General features: G+C 45.7%; 1 protein-coding gene across 1 annotated transcript in view; it reads right to left on the reverse strand.

Annotated features, from left to right (window-relative positions):
- Window positions 1-8,923: 8,923 nt before the first annotated feature.
- Window positions 8,924-26,437, reverse strand: part of LOC146348216 (vitamin D3 hydroxylase-associated protein-like) — a 40,417-nt gene continuing 22,903 nt past the window's right edge. The window contains exons 10-15 of the mRNA XM_084848278.1: window positions 25,271-25,370; window positions 18,360-18,403; window positions 16,443-16,482; window positions 12,559-12,667; window positions 9,925-10,070; window positions 8,924-9,179 (exon numbers count right to left, since the gene is read on the reverse strand). Coding sequence (XP_084704404.1) covers window positions 9,045-9,179; window positions 9,925-10,070; window positions 12,559-12,667; window positions 16,443-16,482; window positions 18,360-18,403; window positions 25,271-25,370 — 574 coding nt within the window. The 3' untranslated portion in view covers window positions 8,924-9,044. The remainder of the gene's footprint in view (window positions 9,180-9,924; window positions 10,071-12,558; window positions 12,668-16,442; window positions 16,483-18,359; window positions 18,404-25,270; window positions 25,371-26,437) is intronic.

Consider the following 26,437-nt stretch of genomic DNA (forward strand, 5'->3'; position numbering starts at 1 on the left):
TCGACTTCAGCAAAGCTTTCGACAAAGTGCCCCATGATATCCTGATGAGCAAACTAGCTCGAAGTGGGCTAGATGAAACAACGATCATGTGGATCCACAGTTGGCTACAGAATCGGACTCAAAGAGTGCTTATCAATGGGACCTTCTCAAGCTGGGGAGAGGTAACGAGTGGGGTACCGCAGGGCTCAGTCCTGGGCCCAGTGCTCTTCAATATTTTTATTAATGACTTGGAGGAGGAGGTGCAGGGAATGCTGATCAAATTTGCAGATGACACAAAATTGGGAGGGATAGCTAATACTTTGGAAGACAGAAACAAAATTCAAAGTGATCTGGATAGACTGGAGTGCTGGGCAGAAAACAACAGAATGGCATTTAATAGGGACAAATGCCAAGTTCTGCACCTAGGAAAAAGAAACCAAATGCACAGTTACAAGATGGGGGATACGTGGCTCAACCACACTACGAGCGAGAAGGATCTTGGAATTGTCGTCGATCACAAGCTGAATATGAGCCAACAATGTGATGTGGCTGCAAAAAAGGCAAATGCTATTTTGGGCTGCATTCATAGAAGCATCGCTTCCAAATCCCGGGAAGTACTAGTTCCCCTCTACTCAGCACTGGTTAGGCCTCATCTGGAGTACTGTGTCCAGTTCTGGGCACCACACTTTAAGAAGGATGCAGACAAGCTGGAGAGGGTTCAAAGGAGGGCAACAAAGATGATCAGGGGACTGGAAACAAAGCCCTATGAAGAGAGACTGAAAGAACTGGGCATGTTTAGCCTTGAGAAGAGAAGACTGAGGGGAGATATGATAGCGCTCTTCAAGTACTTGAAAGGTTGTCACAGAGAAGAAGGCCAGGATCTCTTCTTGATTATCCCAGAGTGCAGGACACGGAATAATGGGCTCAAGTTACAGGAAGCCAGATTCCGACTGAACATCAGGAAAAACTTCCTGAGTGTCAGAGCAATACGGCAATGGAACCAATTACCTGGGGAGGTGGTGGGCTCTCCCACACTGGAGGCCTTCAAGACGAGGCTGGACAGCCATTTGTCAGGGATGCTCTGACTTGGATTCCTGCATTGAGCAGGGGGTTGGACTCGATGGCCTTGTAGGCCCCTTCCAACCCTACTATTCTATGATTCTATGATTCTATACCCTCAGGTTACAACTCCCCATCCTCGCACTATATATTGCACTATATATTCAGGAGGATACAGAATCTCTCCTATTTTCATCCCCACCCTGCCACTATATCTCCTCAGAGAAATGGGTGGGGAAGGGGAAAAGGTGGTGTTGCTTTCTCCTTCCTCCTATTTTGAAGCTTCCCTTCCCCCCACGCCCCACTCCCTGGAGAGGCCCAAACAGCGCTACAAGGCTCCTGTTCCAAACTGGATAGGGCAGGCTTCCCCAACCTGGTACTCTCCAGATGTTTAGGACTGCAACTTGTATGACCTTTATTACGTTTTTTTAAAGGTTGGAGATAAGGAGCTATCAAATTATGGTGCTTGAGTTCAGCTTCAGTTCCCTCCATGAAAAAGGAAACGCCACAGTAAGAGGAGCTTGACCACAGCGCCATCTAGCGGCTGTATCGAAGACCCAAATGAGGGGCAAAGGGGGGCAGGAAAGGAAGCGCATGTAAAGGAAGTGCGTGTAAAGGGAGTCCATCAGGATCCTGCATTTAAAACAGAAGCAGAAAGTCCTGGTTTAAATGTGGGATTTTAGGCTGGTGTAGAGATGTGCGATAAGGTAGATTCACTGAGGGAGGAGGCCCACTGAAGGTGTCTCGCCCAAGAAATGTAGAGCCGTGTGAGACAGTATTACCCTCTTCTGTCCCACTACCTTCTCTTTCCTCCCTCTCCCCACCACTTACACACACATGCAAGCACACACTATATGAATGATATAAATTTTAAAATAAACATAAAATGTCTCACAAGGGATAGAGGCCCACATGGTGGGGGAGCATACTTCCCTACATTTTAACTAAACAGAGAAGGATGCATACTCCATATTTCCATTTCAAGCCTCCTCTGAAAGAGGCACGATTCTCAAATAGGCTTTTCATTCCCCTCTTTTCATGGTTACCTTTCCGTAGAAAAGTTTAAAGCACAGAAGACAGAATGCTTCACATTCCCAGTCTGCTCTGGCTGCCAGCTCAGTCTGAGGTTTTAACTAGTTTGGGCCACACCCCAAAATGTAGACCTGCAACTGCCTAGCAGCAACATATCTCAAGACAGAACAATTTCATTTCACAGTGCAAAACTAAGGCAGGCTCACACCATATATAATAAGTAGATATTTTCTAAACCAAATTAACAGCTTCATCCTTAGTAAAATATGATCTGAGTAATTACTGAATACATTGATTTAATAAAGTAAGAGAGTTAATTCATTTTTTTAAAAAAAAATCTAGCTTGCCTGATTTGTATAGTGAAATCATTGACAAAAAAGTACAAAGAGAGGAATATCCCACTTCCACCTAAAAATGGAGGAAGCTCTTCCAATAGTGAAAGGAAGGAACAGTCGTTGTTATCTGGGGCAAGGCAATGAGGAAAAACAGCAGGGTAAGAGTGGAGCTATGCTGGCATGTAAATGTCACAGGGCATGATCTGAAAACACATGATGCAACCACCTTGCTGAAGCTAAGAAGGTCTGGGACTGGTCAGTGCCTGGATGGGAGGCCACCTGGGAATCCCATGTAGCCTCCTGTAGTTCCAAGATGGAAGAAAGGTGGGATATAAATGTAACAAGATATAAATAATTGTACAATGGAGACTAAAATCCTGTTAATGCTGCATTGCTTCCCAGACACTTTGCCACTGGTTGCTGACTCCCCTACAGCTTGCTTCACCACCACTGCTGCTCCCTCTTTCTCACACCCCAACCCAACAGCTGCCTCTGTAGCATCAATGGCCGTCCACCTTGTTTCACTTGCAACTTCCCTTCTGACCAGAATATATCCAGCCTCCCACTCCAGCCTGGTGCCCTCCAGATGTTTTAAACTAAAATTTGAATCATCCCTGACCAATGACCATGGTCAATGGGCTTTAAGATGCTCTAGGTCAGCCTTCCCCAACACTTCTCACACCCTCCAGAAGCACTGGTCTACAATTCCTACAATACCTGTTGGCTGTGCTGGGTGGGGCTAGTCCAAAACATCTGGAGGGTGCCAGGTTAGAGAAGACTGTCTACAGAAGACAAGTAGAACCTGTGCCAGGTTCTGGGTAGAAACCATACACATGTGCTCAGATATGCATGAAGCTGTCCCATATAAGGACAAAAGTAGGCACGCATATGTACATAGTTAACAACACTATCAATACATACAGAAAGACCCAGGCATAGTAGCATGTGTACATGAAAAGCAGACTTAATAAACACTGCAACATTATTCCTGGACAATATTCACTGTCCTTCTTTCTGTCTCTCTCTTTCCCTTTCAGAGAAGGACTAATATGGCATCAGACACCCCTTTCCTAACTCTTGCCCAGCCACAAAATCACATAATTCAAGTCCTTTCATCTCACTTTCTCACACACAGTCTAGTTTCCTCCCCACAACAAAAAGCCACACATACCTTCCCCTCTCTTCTCCTTCCCATATACTTAGGAGCACATGAGTTACCCAAGCCATTCACACAGTGGGTGGGACCAGGGCTACCGGCTGGACCAGGGGGAAGCATAAGCAAGGAGGTGGGGCTTTACAAGTGACATCCTTTAGTTCTGACCGGCACTAACCCCCTCCCCCCTTAAAAAAAAAAAAAAAAAGCTGTTCATGCAGTGGAAGACAAAAGAATTAATTCAAGAAAGGGAAGCACAGTGCCCTCCAGTTTCCTCTGACAGCTCAGTTTGGTTCAGAGTGCAAATTCCCATGGAATACAAACTCCCAGGCTACAGAGTTTCTTACAGCAACATGAGGTAGAAATTCAGGAGGTGAAGTTTTCCCTGAGATTCAGTGGTGGAGAAACATTCACATGTTAAATGCCTCTATGCCAGGAAAAACAACAGCAGAAGCAGCAGCTATATAGCAGCCTAGCCTTCCCAAAACAGGAGGATTTTAAATGGGAATTTTACTTCATTTATTATTATGACAAATGGGAGTTTGCACCTCCAACCCTGTGAAGTAGGACAAACTCTATAGCATGGCCTAGTCCTGTCTTGACTCTTTGCTGTCCACATGGAGACAGAAGAAGATTTACCAAACCATCCATGGGGCCTGCGCAGCTCCCAGAGAGGGAAATTCAAACTGACCAATCAGTGGCCTGGAAAGACCTGATCATGCATCCCCAGGTGATTCCTGCATGTACCTATATTCTAAATATATAAATGTCAAAAATTGTGTGTGGGTTTGTGGGTTTGTGGTAGGGATGTCAGAGAATTCCGCGACAGATCTCGGTGAGGCCAAATGCCAGTGCATTCGGCCCCCTGAAATCCATCGTGGAATGGCCTGCCACCCCCCCGCCCCCCGTGGATCCCCCCCGGGACGAGACTTACCTGGGGCGGATGTTCCAGACGGTGGTGGCTCCAGCGGCGGCTTTGGCGGTGGCGGCAGCGGCTGGTCTTCTGACCGGCTACCACCGTCGCCATTTGCAGTCTGGTCTTTTTCTTTTTTTTCCCCCATAGACGTGATAGGCTACGTAAAGACTTACGTAGCCTATCACGTCTGGGTTTTTTTTTAAAAAAAAAACGCATAAGCAAATGGCAGCGGCTATGGCCGCTGCCATTTCCGTTCCTTATTTTTCGCCGTCTTAGTCTACGTCAATATTTATGTAGACTAAGACGAAGAAAAGAAAGGGGAACGCAAATAGCACCCACTACGCTATTTGCGTTCCCCTTTCTTTTCTTCGCCTTAGTCTACGTAAATATTGACATAGACTAAGACAGCGAAAAATAAGGAACGCAAATGGCAGCGGCCATAGCCGCCGCCATTTGTGTACGCATTTTTTTTGTTTGTTTGTTTTTACCCAGAGCCCTCCGCAGCCGGAAATCCGGCTGCGGATGGCGCTGGCCTGGGCCTGGCCAGCTGCTCCGTGGAGCCGCCACGGAGCACAGCTGGCTGTCGAGGATTCCAGGGGGGAGGACCGGATCGCCTCCCCCCCCCGTTGAGGATTCCGGGGGGAGGGACGGAACGCCTCCCCCCACCACCACCAACAGAATCCGCAAAAAGGTAAGTGACTTTCGTACATCCCTGGTTTGTGGCTGGCTGCAGTGCCATCTGTAACGCAGGGAATAAGGTGGAGCTGCCCAGGGTGTATTCACACTGTAGGGGCGCACTGAGCCTGCCGTTTGGGCCCTACAGTTGCTGCCCCTTTTACATCACATTCTCACTTGCCAGAGTGTATGACAGGAGTCACTGGGTCACATTATTACTTTGTTTATACTTTCCCTTACTAACAAGTACACCCTCTCAATCATGGTAGGGGCCAGGTTTCTGATTTCAGCTATGACTCATCCTATTGGCCATCTTTCATTCTATTGGTCTCTCTCCCATTCACTCTGACTTCCTTCACCTTGGATTGGCTGGCTGCTGTTTGTTCCCTCCCCTTTACTCATGGTTTCTTTTCTGACTGTGCAGAGCATTTAGTTTCTCTCCCCTGTTCCTGCAATATCCAGCAAGGAAGCCTGTGTTGAACATTTTAATAGTGGTATGAGATTCTGTGGATTATATTGTAGTCGTGCTTAGAGATTCAGTCTCTTGCATTTTTAGTAGTGTTTTTTATTCAATCTGCTCATAATTGTTGTGCTTTTTAAATCAAGTCTGGTGGATTCAACTTTTCACCTTTCTTATGGGGCCTTTCCGAGAAGGGTAAACCTACCTTAATGTGTTTCTAACAAAGAGCGCCTATGACAAAATTACATCCCGGGCAACTCCAGGTATATCAGCTAGTTTAACATAAAGCTGTGTCATGGAGAGGCAGAGAGTAAAGTGGCAGCCTGGGTTGTGTAGCAATGCAGATTTTGGGTGCTGATAGATGCCTGGGCATGTTCTTTGTTAAGAGACATTTCTAGAATGGAGGAGAGAAAAGCTGGGCTCATCACATTTATTTAGAAAATGTATAATCTGCTTTTTAGTTTAAAAAATTCTCAAAACATATAGCTCAGTGAGCTATGACAGGAGTGGGCTGGGAAGGGACTCAGTGAGGTAATAGCAAAAGGGAAGAGTTTTCTTCAAAGTGCGATTTTATTTATTAGACATTATTAGATAAATGCACTTGCTCACTCAGTATGCCAATTGCACACTCACAGAAGTGTGGCACAGCAGATATAACTCTAGTACTTACCAAAGAGAAGAGCCAATGGGGGCTGGTTGGCTGCTGAATCAGTTTTAAGTGGTTTAGGAAGGGGGTGCGACCCTACTTTCTCCCTGGAAGATGCAGCTGGAGAGGGGGTGAAGATTCTGTCCTACAAAAGGCTCTATAAAAGGCTTGAGGCTCCAATCCTATACCTACTTAACTGGGTGTAAGCCTTATTGAACTCTGTGGAGTTTGTCTGAGTACAGGATTGCGCTGTTAGCCCTGTAGCAGCATGGAGTAGGTCCAAAATGTCAGAAGGAAGGGAAGCAGGCAAGTGAGCTCAGGCCAAGGATATTGTAGGGCTGTGCACTGCTTCAGTCTGCATCCCAAATTCCGAAGTGAATCAGGGTGGTTCAGACCGCTTCGGTCCAGAGCCTTCCAAAGCGGGTTGGAGAGATCTGAAGCACTTTGGATCGCTTTGATCAATTCTGAAGCCCAGACAGCCTGTCCAAGCAAATGTAACAACTTGCTAGAGAAGGAAAGGGGAAGCCTTGGAAAGTGGCGTCTCTAGGTGCTAATAGGGCTGAATGTTCAACCCAGCAGTTTGTTTCCTTGCTTTGTACTGTTTGTTCTTTGGCTCCTCGCCCTTCTCAAATACTATTCCTTCCCTTCCCATTTTTCAACTCTCTATATTCTTATAAAAACCCAAAGAATACAAGAACAACAACCCTTTTCTCTTCTGTTAGGCTTTATTTCTGTTATTTCCCTTCCCCTCACCCCCTAGCTTGTAGGTAGGGTTTTTTTTTCTTTCTGTATCAGCTTTTCTTTTAGTTGTGTGTGTGTGTGTGTGTGTGTGTGCGCGCGCGCGTGCTATGTGAGTGTACTACACACATTATTGTGCACAAGCAAACTGTGTGGCTAAAGCAATACACTAATAAACAGTCCAATACATACTGTGGGACAAAGCAGTACATAATAGAAAGCATCATCACTTTTGCTGATTTTCCAAGGCCATGTTTCAGCTACAAATGCCATAGGGTGGTCCTGGACAAGTTCCAATCTTTCACCCTAATCTGTTCACAACAGAATTGTACACACGAGTTGCAATGCATTTCATAGATGGAGAAGTGCTGCAAAAATTATTAATAATCTTGCAAACAGGAATTTCCTGCAGGGATGATGACACAACAGTCAAATTCTGCAAAGGACCAGCATGTATAGAATTGCATGATTTGTAGCCTCCCAACCAAAATGCAAATGGAACAGGAATACCCATAATGTCTGTAGCAGGAATGCAGTCCACAGAGCTTTCTTGGGTTTCTCCAGGGGGCAGGACATGGGTGGGGCTTCCCCCCAGCCCTGCCTCCAGAGGAATCTCCACTGTTATCTCCATTCTGAGATCAGAGATAACTGGGGATGTGGGTGGCAGGGGACTCTTCCCAGTGCTGGCTGAGTACTTTTGCTGCCTCTCCCAGTTAGGGATGCTGGGAGAAATTTGAGATGGACTAGAATGAGCTCAGATTTCTAAGAATTTGACCTGGGGAATCCACTGCGGAGCAGCCCCCTCAGGCTGTACTGAGTCCGTGGACTTTTGATTTTTTTTTTAACTTTCCTGAAATTTGCCCATACTTATTCATAGGAAAATATGCAAGTTTCTGCTGAAGAAAAGTTGAATGGAATGGGGGACAATACGCTACATATTACATACCAAGGTAAATTATGTAAATTGTTATTAAACCTGTTATGTAATTATTTGCATATTTTTCCATATGATGAAAAAAAATTACATTTGTCTGTGAGCGGATGATGGAACAAGAGGCGCCTGACAATCCGTGAAGCACAGATGGAGTGGATTTTACACAGTCCATACATCCCTACTCCCAGTGCCAGATGATCTCCTTTCTCCATGCTGAGAGAACTCTGTGCCTCTCCTAACAGGAGAAAGGGAAAATGGGGAGGGGGGCAGTGATGCCAGTTGGCTGTGGCCACACCCATCAATGTCATCTGCCCTGCCATATTTGGTTCCGCACCCCTGGTCTACAGGAGGACATGAACCTGGATACTCAAACATTGGGATGCTTCCAGAAAAGGCTTTTATCATGCCATTGCCCTTTCTCATTCACAGAAATTTACAGGGGTTCCAGATGTCATCATCTTCCATTTGTAATCCTCCCATCTTTTCCCGTTGTGTCATCCAACCTTTTCTTACCACAGAAAATGCATTAAGGAGGGGAAGACAGTATAGCTGCACATCGTCTTTTGATTGGTAGTGCTACAAGCCCTCCTTCCAGAAGGAAAGGAAAGGAAAAGTTCCTCCTGTGCAAGCACCAAGTCATTGCTGAGTCCTAGAGGGATGCCGCTTTTGCTGGCGTTTTCATGGCAAACTATAGCGGGGTGGTTTGCCATTGCCTTCCGCAGTCATGACTACCTTTCCCCCAGAAGCTCATTTTACCAACCTCGGAAGGATGGAAGGCTGAGTCGACCTGAGCCGGCTACCCGAGACCCGGCTTCCGCTGGGATCGAACTCAGGTCGTGGGGAGAGTTTCGGTTGCAATACTGCCGCCTACCACTCTGCGCCTTTTAATGTGCATTTTCAGTATCCCTTTTTATGTAGCACCACTGAACATTCATTGCTCACTAACCTACACATTAACCCATGCTCTCCAAGTCTATTTGTAGCACATTGGTGAAAATGTCACTGAGCAAACCCAGCATTATGAAAACAAATCCAGCAATAAACTGAAGACACCCACAAAAATGTTTATTAGCGGATGCAACACATCCCGACCCTTGCAGACTCCTTTCCGACAGGCTCAGATCTTCCTCCTCCCCCTCCTCTCATGTGAGACTGCCTCTACTTCCTTCATGAACCGAAGGCACAGCTCCTCCTGCCATGGCAAGGCCACGCATTGGACAGCCACGGGGAGCCCCACAGCACCTTCCATGGCCTGCAAGGGAGACACAAAGCAGGAGGATATTACTGGGGGAGAAGCCAGCTTGAGCCTGTGGCTCATGAAACATTCAAGAGGCTTCTAAACTGCGTGCTGCTTTCGGAACCGGTTGCAACTTTCTCTCCAAGACTAGGGTGTAAGGAGACCTTCAGCAGGTCAGCAGAAAATGTTCAGGATACATTTCCAACACGAATAGCCATTTTTGCTTCGGAGCACAAGGCTGCAAAGTCTTACATTATTTTGGACTTTGAGCTGAATTGCACAGAGCTGTCCATAAAAATGGAACCCTGCATAGAAGGCAGTTGTGCCAAAAGGATGCTAATCATCCTGTGCCCTTTCCAGATATTGCTCCAAGATCACAATCATGGCTTTAAATGTTTGTATAGGAAGGGTGCTTCAGAAGAGCTGTTTATCTCCCTGCCTCATTCATGGAATTTGAACTCAGTAGAACCTATTCCAAACAACCACACTTGGGATCAGGCTGTAGAAGTTTCTCTTAAAATATCATTTTCTCTAGCAATAAGTGGGATCCTGCCCAGCTCAGGAGCAACCAAGGAATTAACCCTGAAATAACTTCAAGTTTCCATCCGAAGGGTCCATGTTAAGCTGAAACAAAATTTCACTGATTTTAGAGGGGCAGCAAGGATGGGTAACTCCGTGAAAGTTTTGCAGAACAAACTGAGAGACCTGCTGACTAGATGGCTTCCATACACAGCAATTGTCTTGGTTGCTACTGACTGACCTCCTTCATTCTCTTATCCCAGGGGTCTCCATAATGCCCTTTGTAAAGCTTCAGCTCGTCCTCATCTGCCTGCGTAACTGTAGTGACTGGTACGACTCCAGCAGGAAAATTCAAGACGTTGTATAGGTGGGTGTAAGTAGTAGCAACTGAAAGAGACCACAGGCAACACTTAAGATTTCAGATCTTTGTTTTGTGATCACCAACATGCAAATGGCATAAGAGAACAATGCACACTTGTACAACGCAAAATGTGTCCATCCTAATCCGATGATTCGCAGAATAACATACACCATCCAAATGAACTCATTAGGTGAGCAGAAGAAAGACTTTCTCATTGAAGTATCCTTTGTTGGGGGTATTTTTTTAAGGGATAAGAAATGATCCTGAAATGGCAAGGCATTGCTGGAAGGGATGCATTACTTCTTGCATTACTTTATCAAGTAAACTAAAAGAACTTTAAAGAACAGTTGCAAAACTGCTCATTGGGTATAGGCTCAGAAAACTGTTCCTTGATGAAGGGCACAATCCTATGCACATTTAGACAGAAAAAAAAGTCTTACAAGTTGTAGGGCTTTTTTCTGTCTAAACTTGCATAGGATTGCTCCTTAAGTCATTTGCCAACAGGCACCGGCCTATTCAGCCATGCACACATCTATGGAATCAACTTTTGTCTCTCTTCTTAAAAGAGAAATCCGGTTTTCCTGGTTTGGTTTCAGGCATGCTGAAAACCTGAAGAACTGGTTTGATCAGAGCCCACAGCCTTTTTAAAAAGCTGCATGCTCTGGGCAATGAGAGTGCCTTCCTATCACCAAAAGGTATATGGGACATTTGCATACAGGCACATTCTTCCTCACTGTACAAACAATTCAACTATTGGAGAACGTTTGCCCTCAAGTCAGACTTTGGGAATCTTCTTGCCTTGGAGTTTTTCAAAGGAGATGAGGCCTGCTTCACACAGTTTTGTTCTTTTGGTTTATTATTATTTTTGTTATTTTCTCACTGGCTCACTCGTACAAAGTTAAAAAGCAAGGTTTCATGCAAAGTAAACCTAGAATGATCAAGGAATAAAGGCGCCACATCCAAAATACCAATCTACTCATGGCAGCCTTGAGAGAAGGTATGAGCTTGGGAGGGTGGGTTGAGAGAGAGACAGCAACAGTGATGGCCTAGAACAGCTTTCCCCAACCTGGTGCCCTCTGGATGTTTTGTATTTCAACTCCTATGTACATAGGCAAAGGGGCAAATAGCAGCTGGGGGCAGAAACTGTAGTGCACTTTAAATGTCTCTTGAAGATGTATTTGTTTACACAGCTTTCCCTGGCTTGTAATGAATTATGACACTGCTCTGTTTTATTTATTGTTTTATTATTGTCTTTGTTGTAAAGTTTTTAATTCTTTATTTTGTATTGTTCTTACTCTGTTTTTATATTGGTTTTATACTGTATTATATATGTATAATATATGTATATATGTATTGCCTATGTACCATATTTATTTATTTATTTATACATACTACTTGTATGCCACTTAATATACTAAAATCTCTAAGCGATTCACAATACATATATAACATCACTCCCAGAGTGTGAAGCACCTTCCCTGCTGGAGTGTCGTGGCTGTCAGAAGAGGAAAACCCTTCCATTCATATCGCTCTTATCCTACTTGCCTGGGTATGTGCTAATAACCAACATCCCCCTGTGTATTTGGCTAGCGTGTGTCTCAAATATACTCCAAAGATACTGGGACTGATTGGTTAAGCTACCTGATTGGTTAATCCTTATTCCCCTCTCAGCCCCCTTCTCTTGAGTACAGAGACAAAGGTGGGGCTGTTTGCCTAGGAGTCTTGTCTTCCATCAAACAAAAAACAACCTTGCATTTTGTATGTAAGTTTGCTAGTTTCTCTGTAGGTTTGCCTAGAGTAAGGTTAATTAGGTAGAGAGATGCTTTAATTTCTTTTTATTACCTGCTTGATTCTCCCTCATCCCTTATCTTTTACGCAGGGGTGGAGAACCTCTGGCACGTAGGCCTAATCCAGCCTGCAGAGGTTCCCTGTCTGTGCTAGAGAAAGGCAGCTTCTCTTTAGCCCTGGGAGAAGAAACCCTGCTCTTATCTCCAATCACTGATTAGAGATAAGACCGGGGATTTTCAATGAGAGAGGGAATCTTTTTCTTATCTATCACCACTCATCCAAGGTAACAGTGGGAGTTTCCTCTCCCAGGGCTAGCTCCATGCCTCTCTCTGCATAGTGAAACTCCTTCTTTCCACTGGAATCTGGGTTTTTGACTGCATACCTTGATCACCCAAGGAATACTCTCCCATATGCTCAATTGCTCAATTTACACTACAAGCTTTGATCCAAGGGAGATAAGGGGAAAGAGGCTGAAACTCACTCAATGGCATCTGGGAGCTCAGCTGGCAGTGCCTTTCGCCCAGGTAACAACCTGTGCATTTCGGGGACTCCCTGCACCCCAAAAGCCAGGATGACCAGAAAGGTGGGGCAGAGTTTAATAAAGAAGGAGAGGTTTGCAGGATTGGTGGATCCTTTCTTTACACCCACATAACCTAACCCAGTTTGCAACAACCCAAGAGCAGGGTGAACACAACACCAAAGACTGATGAGAGGATCAGCTGGTACCAAATAGCTTGCCGGCATATCCAAGATTAAAAGCTGGTCCCAAAGCAGGACAAAGCACAACATCCAGCTTCAGCTTCCTCCATTCTGCAATGAATTCATCACGGTAAGCCTGGAGATAAATAGAAAGAAAAGACAATGGCTGTTATATACATAAAGACTGGATCAGCTCAACTTGATTGTTAACTTAGAACACAGAAATGTGTTTACATCCTGGCAACTAGATGCTGATCAGTGTAGAACCTAAGAAACTTTCTAGTCCTCATAACTTTGGAGAAAATCCTGAAGTGTGCTAAAGAATCCTTTCACTTCTAAAGGCTTTTTAAAAAGGATTACCAGAAGGAGGCTGTGACTCCTGGTACAGAGGGCTGAAAACGATGCTTGGCGCTCTGCTAATTTCTGTACCTTCACTATGGTTCCTATTTTGGTTTCCTCCATTCCTACACACCTCTTGTTCACCCAATAGTACCCTTTTATCACCTGCTGACAAAAAAATATCCCCAAAATTCAGAACCTTGCCCTGTGATCCCACTCCACCCCTAAAAGGTTAGGAAAAATAACTAAGTTAAGCCTGCTGAAGAGTATTTTCAAAGTGTCAAGGGCCCAGTCCAAAATCTGCAACCGGCAAAAGAAAAAGACATCACACTTCCAAAATCTGCACAAAGTCCTACACATAAACATTGTATTTTCCAGTGTGATTTAATAACCCTTGCCAGATAGGCCTTTGTTTACTTCACGAGGGGGAAAGGTCAGGCCTGGGGGACAAATCTGGCCCTCTGCAGTTCTCCAGAGAGTCAGGCCTCCTTCGCCTGGCCCCAACCCCTCTCACCCAGCCACCAATCACGTGATAGTTTTCCAGCTTTCGTGCAGTTCTTTTCATAAGAACATAAGAAGAGCCCTGCAGGATCAGACCAAGGGTCCATCTAGTCCAGCATTCTGTTCACACAGTGGCCAACCAACTGTCGACCAGGAACCCACAAGCAGGATATGGGCGCAACAGCACCCTCCCACCCATGCTTCCCAGCAAGTGGTGTACATAGGCTCCCTGCCTCTGGTACTGGACATAGCACATAGACATCAGGACTAGTTGCCATTGATAGCCTTTTCCTCCAGCAATTTGTCCAACCCCCCTTTTAAAGCCATCCAAATTGGTGGCCATCACTACATCCTGTGGTAGCGAATTCCATAGGTTAACTATGTGCTGTGTAAAGAAGTACTTCCTTTTATCTGTCCTGAATCTCCCACCAATCAGCTTCATAGGATGACCCTGGGTTCTAGTATTTTGAGAGAGGGAGAAAAATGTCTCCCTATCCACAATTATCCACCATGCATAATTTTGTACACCTCTATCATGTCTCCCCTTACCCACCTTTTTTCCAAGCTAAACAATCCCACCTGTTGTAACCTTCTCTCATAGGGGAGATGCTCCAGCCCCTTGATCATTTCAGTTGCCCTTTTCTACACTTTTTCCAGCTCTGCAATATCTTTTTTTAGGTGTGGTGACCAGAACTGGACACAACATTCCAAGTGTGGTTGCATTCAAGATTTGTATAGGGGCAGGATGATATTGGCAATTTTATTCTCCATTCCTTTTCTAATTATGCCTAACATGGAGTTTGCCTTTTTTTACAGCAGCTGCACACTGGGCTGACATCTTCATGAGCTGTCCACCACAACCCCAAGATCTCTTTCCTGGTCAGTCACCACTAGCTCAGATCCCATCAGGCTATACTTGAAGTTGGGATTTTTTGCCCCAACATGCATCACTTTACACTTGCTTACATTGAACTGCATTTGCCATTTGGATGCCCATTCTCCCAGTTTGGAGAGATCCTTTTGGAGCTCTTCACAATACCTTTTTGTTTCAACCACCCTAAATAATTTAGTGTCATCTGCAAACTTGACCACTTCACTGCTCACTCCTAATTCCAGATCATTTATGAACAGGTTGAAAAGCATTGGTCCTAATACAGATCCCTGTGGGGGATTCCCATTCCCAGTATGGGGGATTCCCATTCTGAAGGACTGAATACCTCTCCTAAGGCTTAGTTACTGGCAGGAAGGGCTTTAAGCTAAATTGTGCTGATTTTTGCTTGTTTGTAGGTTATTGTATTTTTGATCCCATCCCTTTTGCATTTGGCTCCACCCACCTCTGGAATGCAGCCCCTCGAGAGCTTCTCCACAATTGAATTTGGCTCTCAGGCTGAAAGGTTGCCCACCCCTGCTTTACATGAATACTTGTAATGTAACAAACAAACAAATAAACAAACTTTCACTTTTATTATCTGCGGAACAGTCCACGGCCAGATATTCCCAGCTACCAGAGTCTATCCCCAGCAACATTTTTTTTAAAAGAATGGTGGTCACAGTAGAGCAGCCTTCTCCAACCTTGGCCCCTCCAGATGTGTTGGACCACAACTCCCATCATCCCCAGCAAACGTGGCCAGTGGTTGGGGTGATGGGAGTTGTAGTGCAATGCATCTGGAGGGCCGAAGGTTGGGGAAGGCTGCAGCAGGGTATGCAGGTCATGCTTCCAGGAAAGAGGGAAGTTCCCAGGAGAATAAACTGTGTCTGCACTTTCTGCAGGTCACTTTTGTAGGACGACTAGCACACTCATCAGCTTAGGTATGGGCAGAGGAGAGGGGGGAAGGTGGTGAAAAGGGCATGCTGTGAAATACGCTTGACCAGCCTAGTTCTGACTCTAATATGGGTGGGAGGGTGGGACTAGGAGCTTGAGAATGTGAAGTGGGTCATTGGAAAGATGTCAACTTTTGGCACATTCATGGAGTTAGGGATAGAACATCTGGTGTTTATGAGTAACGTCTTATCTCTAAAAGGGGCTAATGATGACCTAACAGTCTTGGGCAGCCTTCCTCAACCGCAGCTGCTGCCCTGTGAGGTTGGAAAATCAACCTCAGAGAGGTGGGAAAGGGGGCATTCCGATGGGCAGGGAGGGGAGGAGACCGGAGAGGCCAGGATATCCTGAGCCTCTTCCAGCCTCCCCCCCCCCCCGCTCTGAAACACCGTTGCTAGATGGGTTAAAAAGGCCATTTAGAGAAAATACAGAAGATCAGAGAAGATTGCCTCCACAATTCCTCCCACCCTGCCAGCTTCAGCACTGGATGATTGAAAGCCTCTGAGTTCAGGAGCTTTCCGATCAGCAGGGGTGCAATTGACAGGATTGCACCCTTACAAACTCCTTATCTGCTGCTGTGCAGCATGGCACAGCATTGCACCATCCACTGTGTGCTGATGACAACAGACCTGTGGAATCTTACTCCTCATGGCTATCATGGCTGGCGCTAGAATTGCAGTCCTAGAGTCTGTGGCTGTTGTTTGGATGATCACGGTGGCAAAAGAAGCCATCGTGGCTCATTTCCCTGCCTCCACACATGTGCTGCACGTGACCACGATTTGCACAAGTACCCACAGTGCAGCACAAGTTGCCATGTCACCCAAAGCTGGCACAGTGCACAGCAGCAGTACCTTCTTACCCACCCTACAAGCCATGGGCTGTGGCATGGGTAGGAAGCCACCCCCATCATGCACCGCACCAGTTTCGGACGACACGGCAACCCACACTGTATTGCAGGTAATTATGCAAATTGCAGTCATGCACACAGTCTGCGTAAGTTCTCAAGTGATATCAGTGTCCCAAATCAAACCATATAGATTTGTGAGATATATAAGGTACTTTCCCATTTTTTCTTTGCACTTCCCTCTGGTGAACAGTGAAAGGGAACAGAAATAGCCAAATATGAAGATTGTATGGAAACTTTCCCCCCAAACAGGCATTTAAACAGCTTTCTCCCTGGTGAACAGGAACTGTGGTAGAATGGGAATCCTTGGTTACTTTTTTTTGCCTCATAATGAGAAAACAGAATTACCATCCGGTCAACATTGTTCTTCCAGAAGTTTTTCACTGACCTAGGAAATTCATAAAACACATGCAAATTAACAATAATGATACTGAAAAGGTTTTTTTTTTAAAGAAAATTTATCAAAACTACCCATATAGGTATATCCACTTAGTCAAGCCAGCACAGAAATAGTCATATGTTGGATGCAAATTAATACAATCATTTGAAAATATCTTTATAATGTGTCAAATGCAATTCTAACCTAGGATCTTCATCAGTGACTAGTAATAGTACATCCCAAACCTTCAGTAACGCTAAAAAAATTCTTCAGAATGTTGGGGAAGCTATTGTTCTTACAATCAGATCATTTAAATGTCTCCCTTCATTTTCGTATTCCTCTTTGTCTCTCTACAACAAAGATGTTAACAATGAAATGCAACCTGTCTCAGTGTCACCACTAGGGATGTACGAAAGTCACTTACCTTTCACGGATTATGTTGATGGTGGTGGGGGGGAGGCACTCTGCCCTCCCCCGGAATCCTGGCTGGCCGGCTGTGCTCCGCAGGGATTCTGCAGAGCCGCCGGCCGGCTCCGCCAGCAGCCGGACATTCGGCCGCTGGCTAGCAGGGACACAAATGGCGGCGGCCATAGCCACCGCCGTTTGCATCCCTGCAGTCAGCCGTGATAGGCTACATAAATGTTTACGTAGCCTATCACGGCTGACTTAACAAAAAACAACGCGCGTACGCAAATGGCGGCGGCCACGGCCGCTGCCATTTGCGTTCCTTGTTTTGGCACATCTTAGTCTACGTCAAGATTTACGTAGTCTAAGACGGTGAAAATAAGGGGAACGCAAATAGCGTAGCGTCCACATTTACGTAGCCTATCACATTTTTTTTAAACCTAGCCGTGATAGGCTACGTAAATCTTTACGTAGCCTATCACGTCTTTTTTTTTTCTTTTTTAACTGGAAATGGCGGCAGTGGCGGCCGGTCAGAAGACCGGCTGCCGCCGCCGCACCGCCGCCGCACCGCCGCCGCACCGCCGCCGCACCGCCGCCGCACCGCCGCCGCACCGCCGCCACACCGCCGCCGCCGGAGCCACCGCCGGGCCACTGCCGCCAGGAAGATCCGCTCCAGGTAAGTCTCGTCCCGGGAGGGGGTGGGGGGGCAGACGGTTCCACCACCCATTTCGGGGGGCTGAATGTGCTGGCATTTGGCCTCCCCGAGATCCGTGGCGGAATTCTCTGACATCCCTCGTCACCACTATGATGATCAGACAGCAAGCGTCTGAACCTTAGTTTTCCACATTCGCTAGAATGTTCCCCATATCGCACCATGTCAGTTAAACTCTTTGTAAATCCAAACATCTTGATTCCAAGCTATTCAGATTAAAGATAATGACAAATATTTTTTCATACTACCAAATTCCCATACACATTTTGATTTGGCCAATGTACTGCTGCCCCCTACTGGATGGAATATACCATAAAAGCTCTTTTACTTTAAAGTTTAAAGTAAAAGAGCTTTTATCCAACAACAATAAAGAGTCTTATGGTACCTTAAGAACAAGAAGATATATTGTGGCATATGCTTTCACAGACCAGAGCACATTCCATGGGGAGCATGAAATACACACACACACACAGTTTAGTGAACAGGCAAAGAGTCTAGAGCAGCCTTCCCCAATCTGGAGTGCCCCAGATGTGTTGGACTACAACTTCCACCAGCCCCAGTCAGCACGGTCATTGGCCGTGTAGTAGTCTTACACATCTGGAGCGTGCCAGGTTGGGGAAGGCTGTTCTAGAGCATCTTAAAGTCCCATTACTCAATGCATTCTCGAAGGTTCATGACCATGGTCTTGAAGTCAGAACACTGTTGATATTCCACAAAACCAAACCATGGTTGCATTTAGGGCTGCAGAAGTCATGTAAAATTCTCTTACCCTACTCCAAGGAGGGCATGCAGATGTCGGGAGATTCGTGGAAACTGAAACAAAATATCACATTAAGAATACAGTACTCACTGATGGAAAACCTTAGCTGAACTCAAAATATCACGTTGGGTTTGTGGTTAGTCTGAATGTCTTTTCAAGGGTCCCTTACAGCCCAGCTCTGATTGCAAAGAGACTGAAAATCCCTTCCAACTCTGTAATTCTTGTCTCTGTCAGTATAGGTGGCCTGAGACAATACCTCTTAGGACCTGACAAAGGATAGTTGATAGCTGGTAACATTCTGGTAATGTATTTCAAGGGGAGCTAGGATGGCCCAAGAAAGCATAGGTGAGGGGTGGAGATGGTTCATATTTCCCCACCCCCACCCCCCAGAGAAGGGAAGGGGGTGAGTGAGGTCTTTGTGTGTAGCAGGAAGCTAGTTAGTGCTGGAACTGAGACTGGAGGGGGCAGATGGTTGACTTGCTCTCTGCAGAAAATCCTATGGCACTATGGCTCTCCTAGAAATCAGATGGGTAACAGGAATCTGTTGGAGTTTTAATGCTGTAAATCCTCATCTTATGGTCAGCCTGTATATATGTGTAGATCAGGAGTGGGCAACCTCAGGCCTGGGGGCCAAATCCGGCCCTCCTGGAGTCCCAATCCAGCTCTCTCTTTCAATGAAGAGCCAGAGGAGGAGGAAGAGAGAATGTTGCAGACAGTAGCTGCAGCAACAAGAAGTACTGGGATGTAATAGAGTATGACATATGCTATGTCCAGGAAGTGGAACCCACACCAGTGAGAGCATGCCGACCACATCACAAATTATTCCACGATTCTCCCAGGAATTCCTTGGGTGTGGCAGTGGCCCCACCGCTCTCGCCGCTACATGCGTTGGGCCTGAGGTTTGGTTTGGTTCTCTTCTCCTTGGGCCCTGGCAACTGGGTGGCCTGCCCAGGTGCTAGTGCCACTCATGTTTCCAGGAAGCATCTTGCTATTTTCCCAGTTCAGCACTCTACCACGCCACTGAGAATATCCCAGGAAGAGGCAGGAAGCCAGCTACACACTCTACAGCCTGCGAGCCACATCTGCTTATGGCCGAGAAGTCCTGTCTGCTAGTCTGTAAGTACTGCTGACTGAGATCAGGCAGGACAGGACAGGCAGGACAATTTAGGACATATCCTAAATTAGAGCCATCTGTATGCTATCTTCACTATAGCTTTTAGGAAGGTGTCTAAGTGATAAGTTGCAAATTACAGCTGGTGGGGTTTTGATGAGAGGTAAATCCTTGGAATAAATTATTCATTCGAGCATTCTGCTAAAGAAACCGATGGACTTTCTGTCTTGTACCCATCTTCAGCAAAAAGCTAGCGATCCAAAGGGTTGTCAGTGCACACAAATCGTGTGATCCCAAGGGGAGCTAATACACACACACACACACATTATCTTCTCTTCCACCACCACCACCTGCTGACATCTCCTTTCAAAGGCTTTTGTGCAAGCTCTCCAAAGGCCTTTTGAGGGGAGTTGAAAAATAATTTTTGTGGGGCTGCTTCCTAAAAAGGGAGACTTTCAGAAGAACAGAAGTGCATTCACACACATTCAGATGTACACTATGCATGCTCCTCTGGATCTGACCCCAGATCCCCTTCAAAAAGACATGCTTAATTTAATAGGCTTCATAACAGCAATAATATTTTGATTAGTATTAGATGACCTCAGTGAGTACCTTTGACCTTAACATCTACAGCTAGTAATTATATTTTCCTGTCAGTCTACATTGACTCCCATAATTCCATGGGAATCCATAGATCTGAAACAAAGAGTCTCAATAAGTTCCAATTTCAGGAAGTTGAATAATCATATGGATGAATACACCTGTCAGGATTCCCCTGTTGCCTACTGAATACTCCAATAGCCAAATCAACACTCAGACAAAAGGGCTGCTTTCCAAGGCTTTAATTCCATTTACCCTAATGAGGCATGTTGTTGTTGTTGTTGTTCAGTCGTTCAGTCGTGTCCGACTCTTCGTGACCCCATGGACCATAGCACGCCAGGCCTTCCTGTCCTCCGCTCTCTCCCGGAGTGTGCTCAAGTTCATATTCGTTGCATCGGTGATGCTATCTAGCCATCTCATCCTCTGCCGTCCCCTTCTCCTTTGGCCTTCAGTCTTTCCCAGCATCAGGGTCTTTTCCAGTGACTTTTCGCATTAGGGGGCCAAAATATTTGAGCTTCAGCTTCAGTATCTGTCCTTCCAATGAGCACTCAGGGTTGATTTCCTTTAGGATGGACTGATTTGACCTCCTTGCAGTCCAGGGGACTCGTAAGAGTCTTCTCCAGCACCACAGTTCGAAAGCATCGATTCTTCGGCGCTCAGCCTTCCATATAGTCCAGCTCTCACAGCCATACGTTGCTACTGGGAAAACCATAGCTTTGATTATATGAACCTTTGTTGGCAAGGTGATGTCTCTGCTTCTTATTATGCTGTCTAGGTGTGCCATAGCTTTCCTCCCAAGGAGCAAGCATCTTTTAATTTCATGGCTACAGTCACTGTCTGCGGTGATCTTGGAGCCCAAGAAAGTAAACTCTGTCACTGCATACACATGCTAATTGCTAGAGACTCAGAGAACTACAAAGGAACAGCCATCTAGGGGTTCAAAGGGAAAGTACATCAGTTGATCTCCATTTGGGAAAAGGGCAGAAATTCTCTGGACTTAAGGAGTGGGAGGGGAAGATCTCTCCCTCTCCCGTGATGCTTCTGGGTGCAGCTGTTGACGTGGAGCCAACCAGGCTGAGCGCCGAAGCTTGGCCCCGGCGGTCTCTCGCTTGTGCCTGCGTCTGCGCCTCACATCTAAATGTTCAGGTTATCCTTCCCTTTCCACGCCTTGTTTGCTGTTCCTCCCCACGAATTGCCTCTCTTCCTCAGAATCAGAGTTGCTTTGGGACTCTGTGGGCTCAGATACAACCCTGACAACACCTCCATCGCAGATTTTACATTCAGTTTGCAAGAAGTGTTTTGCAATTTGTCTTCTTGTTAGGCATGGTTGTTGGAATTTGTAAATTCAAGCTAAATTGCACAGTTGTTTTCCTTGTGGCTGGCTGAAACTTGTCACTGGCATCTCTCCCCCCTCCCTCCCCCTGCAATCTTCTCCCACTGTACTTCATACAACACACTAGCCCAGGCTCAGTGGTTGAGTGTGGGTTGTTGTTGAACCATGGGTTGTTTGTTGAACTGTGGGTTAGTGTGTTGTCTGAACCCAGGAGATTTTCTGCAGGGCAGCTTGTTAACTATGCAGCGTGTCTTGTTTTTCTCAAACAATCCTCCTTGAGAACCAATGGTTTGTTACTGGGTTGTTCAGGGTAGTTAACAACCCACACTGCATGGTTAACAAGCCACCTTGCAAAAAATGTCCTGGGTTCAGACAACACACTAACCCATGGTTCAACAAACAACCCACATTCAACCACTGAGTGTGGATTAGCATGTTGTGTGAACAGCCCCAAAGTTATGAAGGAGTAAAAGTCAAACATAACTCAAGTTGTCATGTGATGCAAGAGGCTCTCATTGGGCTAGGCCCAATAGAAAGAATCTTAGGCAGCAGATTCTGGTGGTAGGGTGGCAGTGCCATCCTGGGTAGTCCCTTTGCCCCCCCCCACCCCGCTGTTCCCATCATGCTGAGTTAGGGTCTTGGCAGTGGTGATGCTTCTTTGTTGCTGGCCTTGACTGTCAGGCTGTTTTGCCTGGTCACCTTCTCTCAACACATCACAGATGGTGCCTCTATCTAGGAAAGGCCCCTGCTCCGACTGAGCAAGGAGGCTGAGAGGCAGCCAGCCCAGGCCACTCACTCTGTCAGTCACCAAATGTGTTCACGCATTGCTGTGCTCACCTGATGCACACTGATGCTGCATGGCAGCAATTCTTTGAGCAGGTGGTAAGTAGGTACTAGGCAAAGCAATAAGTGAGTGGCAGCAAGTTGCTGGATAACAGAGCAGGGTGTGCCACCCAGCCCTGACCTGCCCCCCCCAGGCTAAGCCCTTGCTCTCAGGTGTGATGGAAGAAGCTGCCCCATGACCAGGATGAAAGTAAGATTCAACTGCCAGCCCAGTTGGTCCTGTTGTCCTTGGCCTCAGGCAGAAAAATGTCTTAGGTTGGCCCTTCTCTCTGTTATTTTTATCCACTCTGTGTCGGTAAAATGCTTCATCATACTGCTGGGGACAATGGCTGCTAGTCACGATGACTATATATTACCTCCAGTATCTGAGGCAATATTCCTCTGTATGCCAGTTGCTAGGAAACCCTCATGGGAGAGCACTATTGCCCTCCTGTCCTGCTTGTGGGCCTTCCATGGGTGTCTGGCTGGCCACTGTGTGAACAGAATGCTGGACCGCACAGGCCTTTGGTCTGATCCAGCAGGGCTCTTATGTCATGTTCTTCTTATGTTACGTTAACTTGTTTCTAAGGTCTGATTCGATCATACGCTGTGAAATTCATAGACAGCCACTCAAAGCAACTGGGCTTAACCCAGGCAAAGTTTATATGCTTTCACTGATTTCGGAAGAAGAGAGTAATGCATGTAATTAATTCTCTCAGTGAAATCAATGGGACTTTAAAGTTTGTTACTATAGCTGGAGAGTGCTTGCCTTTTTGATTGACTGTCAAGGAATTTTCTAATCATGGATAGTCATGATAAAAAAGAACATGTTGTGACTTTGTGACATACTTCATGGAATGGGCTGGGGAAAACCCAGGAAGAAACAGTCCTACGAAGCTGTTGTAGAAAAAGATTTGTGGCAATACTGTTTCTTCCATGCCTCCACTTTGCTTTCCAACCCCATCATTTTGCAGCGAATGGGATCATCAAAAAGCAGCATATGAAAAACCTGAGACTGGCTGCATCAAGGTCATTATTCTTAGATTATGATTTTCTACCTTGGTTATTCCGCTTTATAAGGAAGGCAGCTAGAACTTGATTTCAGTTAACAAGATTGACTGAGGTGACCAAGCTCTAAATGAAACAGTCATTTTGAGACAGCGCATGAGGGAAACAATCAAATATACAAGTTTACATTATGATTCAGCTTCGGCTCGGAAGAAAATGGAACATGGTTTTCTCTAAAGATTCAGAGCCACTTTCCGATTTAAATATAACAATAGCAATCAATGCAAATAGGGAGCCATAAGCTTCCTGTAAGAACATTCCGTTAAGAAACTAGTAAGCAATCTCATTTTCAGATGCACCACAAAGGTTTCAGCATATTTCCAAGGAGCAGCCTGGCAGATTTATTCCTGGAAATGTGTCTAGATGCTTAGGCATTTTGGAATACTGGTCAAAATATTAAAAGTGTCTTTTTTTGCTGCATTGGATCGTGACCCAGCACTCTCTCCTCCCAATCCCACCTACAGCACAAACCTATTCATGTCTACTCAGAAGTAAGCCCCAATGAGTTAAATAGAACTTACTCCCAGGGAGATGTGTATAGGTTTGCATTCCTAGCCTTGTGGCTTGTCAGACACCTTCTCCTGTCCTGTACATTTCAATCTCTAATGAGTTATTGTCATCTCATGAATCTAGGCCCACTCACCTCCTCAGGTCATAATTAAGCCTTTGGATATAAGGATCTTAATCCAGCAGATACAATGTAGTGAGATAGCCAATGACTACTTTGCTATACTACCAGCTTATGCTGGTCTGTCCTTCCAAACCTGGCCTAGTGAAGAATCTAGACTTCAAAGATTCAATTGACATAGGTTATATTAACCTCTCTTCAGCTAACTGGCAGCATCTGAGATTTACCATGATCACACAAGCTAGAGAAATGACATCCATGCAAGACTGTTGCCAGATATTTCAAAGTTGTCCTCTCTCATGTTGGCTTACAATCTCCTACTGGGGAAAAATGGCATTCCCTTGATCTTTTCCAGTAAAAGTTGGCTGGGAACCATCCTATTGTTGATCTCCTTTAATCTAGAGGGAAGGATGATGACCCCAAGCAGACAAAGAGCAGACAAACACCACAAAGGCACAGATTTAACTTGGATTGTTTTTTGGACAGCAGGAAAGCACCTTACAAAAACTAACTATTGGTTGCTACCAATATGGAAGTGCAAGAGGGTGATATGTAAATGTGACACTCCACAATTGTATTATCTTATGCTTGTTATTAGGACTGTGCAGGGACCCCCTCACCCACCTTGGAGGCTACTTTGGGACTTCCAAGTCAGGCCCAACACACTTTAGGCTGCTTCGGGTCCAACCTGACCTGCTTTGGGCTCCAGGGACAAAGCAGGATTCAGGTGGCTGAAGTGGGCCCTCCCCACCCCCTGCGGCATGAGCCCCCTGCTCTGTAGCTGAAACTTTGGGACTTGCACCATCCGCCTCTTCAAGGGAGTCATCATTTTGGTGACTTCCTCTATTTCTGGAAATTGAATTCTGTGCAAATACCAGCCTTAAGGCAGTCATACATACAACATTACAGGCGTTTACGCCTGTAATGTTGCATACAGGATGGCCTTACAGCTGCCATTTGCACAACATTCAATTTCCAGAAAAACAGGAAGTCTCCATGACGACTTCCTTGAAGAGTCCAACAGATGCTGGTGCATGTCCTGAGGGTCCAGGTAGGAGCAAGGCACCTGCGGGGCAGGGTGGTGTGGTGCGGAGAGGTGGCGTGGGGGGGGGCAGCTACCAGATCGCTCTGAAGCATGCCAAAATGCTTCAGAGTGACCTGACCTGCTTCCAGTTGCTTCGGGCCAACCATGACCCACTTTGGGTGTGGCCCAAAGCAACATGAAGCACCCTACTTTGGCTCGCAATTCGGCTCTGGAGGTGAAGCGGTGCACAGCTCTACTTGTTATCCAGAAGAACAGCGTGGTATATATGGAGAATGTCTATCTCTGAACTTTGTTACATGCCTAGGAGACTCACCACAGGCATTAAAATGAGAGCCAGGATCCTCTTCAGCAGATTTGGCAATCGGTAACAATGTATCTGGTTTGTCCAAGTGTCATCCACAAACTCTCCATCACTGGCATGGTGAAAAGAAAGAAAGCAGATAATTCTGCAGAGTCTCTGATGTGTAAGATAGCAATTGGTTTATCTTTTCTCTCTAGGGTGGGGAGAGGCGGACACTCTTTTGCCCAGTTCCAGCAGCTTTTGATTATTAAGTATGGGGGAGACTCTGAAGCTTAGAGCATTCAGATTTTGGATTCAGTTCAGTTTTGAAACTTCCTTTTAGAGTCTGCTGTGATGGGGTAAGGTCACTTGTTCTGTGTTTTATTTATTTATTTATGTAAAATATTTTTATCCTTCCTTTCCATAAAATTGCTCAAGGCAGCTAATGTGAGTTCAAGCTTTATGGAGTTTGCTTGCCTCCAGTGGTGGTACTTTGCTATGTTCAGAGGGCAGCGTCTCTTGCCCCTCACCCTCATGGCTGACCCCATCCCAATCAAAGTACTTGCTAGTTGCTTCATTTTCTCCAGGGCCTGTCACTCTGGCATTCAAGAGGACTCTGGATTCCCCTGGGTCTCAGAACCTAGCTTTGAAATGTGGGCTTTTAACTTCCACAGTTTGATCGATCCTATGCATGTCTACTCAGATGTAAGCCCTGTTGAGTTCAGTGGGACTTATTTCCAGGTAAGCGAGTACAGTATAGTATTGTAGCCTTAGAACTGCACAAGTATATGCCTTGTCTCTTTATACTATCTTAGGACAAAAAAACAAAAACACATTTTTACCAAATTTAGAACACCTTCTATTCATTTATGTTTGAATGCCTGCCAAGATAATTAAATTTCCTGATTAATAAATCTATTTCATTGCATAATTAACTGATAAATTTAAACTCTAGCAACCATCCTGCACTTAAATGCTCACATTGTGGTGTACTGTATTAATAATCAGATATTTGAGAAACTGAAGCATCCCCAAATCCATAGAGGATTGAAAAAGCATTGGAGGTTGGACTCGATGGTCTTGTAGGCCCCTTCCAACCCTACTATTCTATGATTCTATGAATATGGAAGTTAAGGGAAGTTGGGGGGAAACTCTGCTTGTCCACACGTTCCCCTGCAGGTGGAAGTAGGGATCTGTGTA

Source organism: Heloderma suspectum, chromosome 4 (genome assembly GCF_057233095.1).
Source record: "Heloderma suspectum isolate Gila_16-S chromosome 4, 16-S_ref, whole genome shotgun sequence".
NCBI classification, from domain to species: domain Eukaryota; kingdom Metazoa; phylum Chordata; class Lepidosauria; order Squamata; family Helodermatidae; genus Heloderma; species Heloderma suspectum.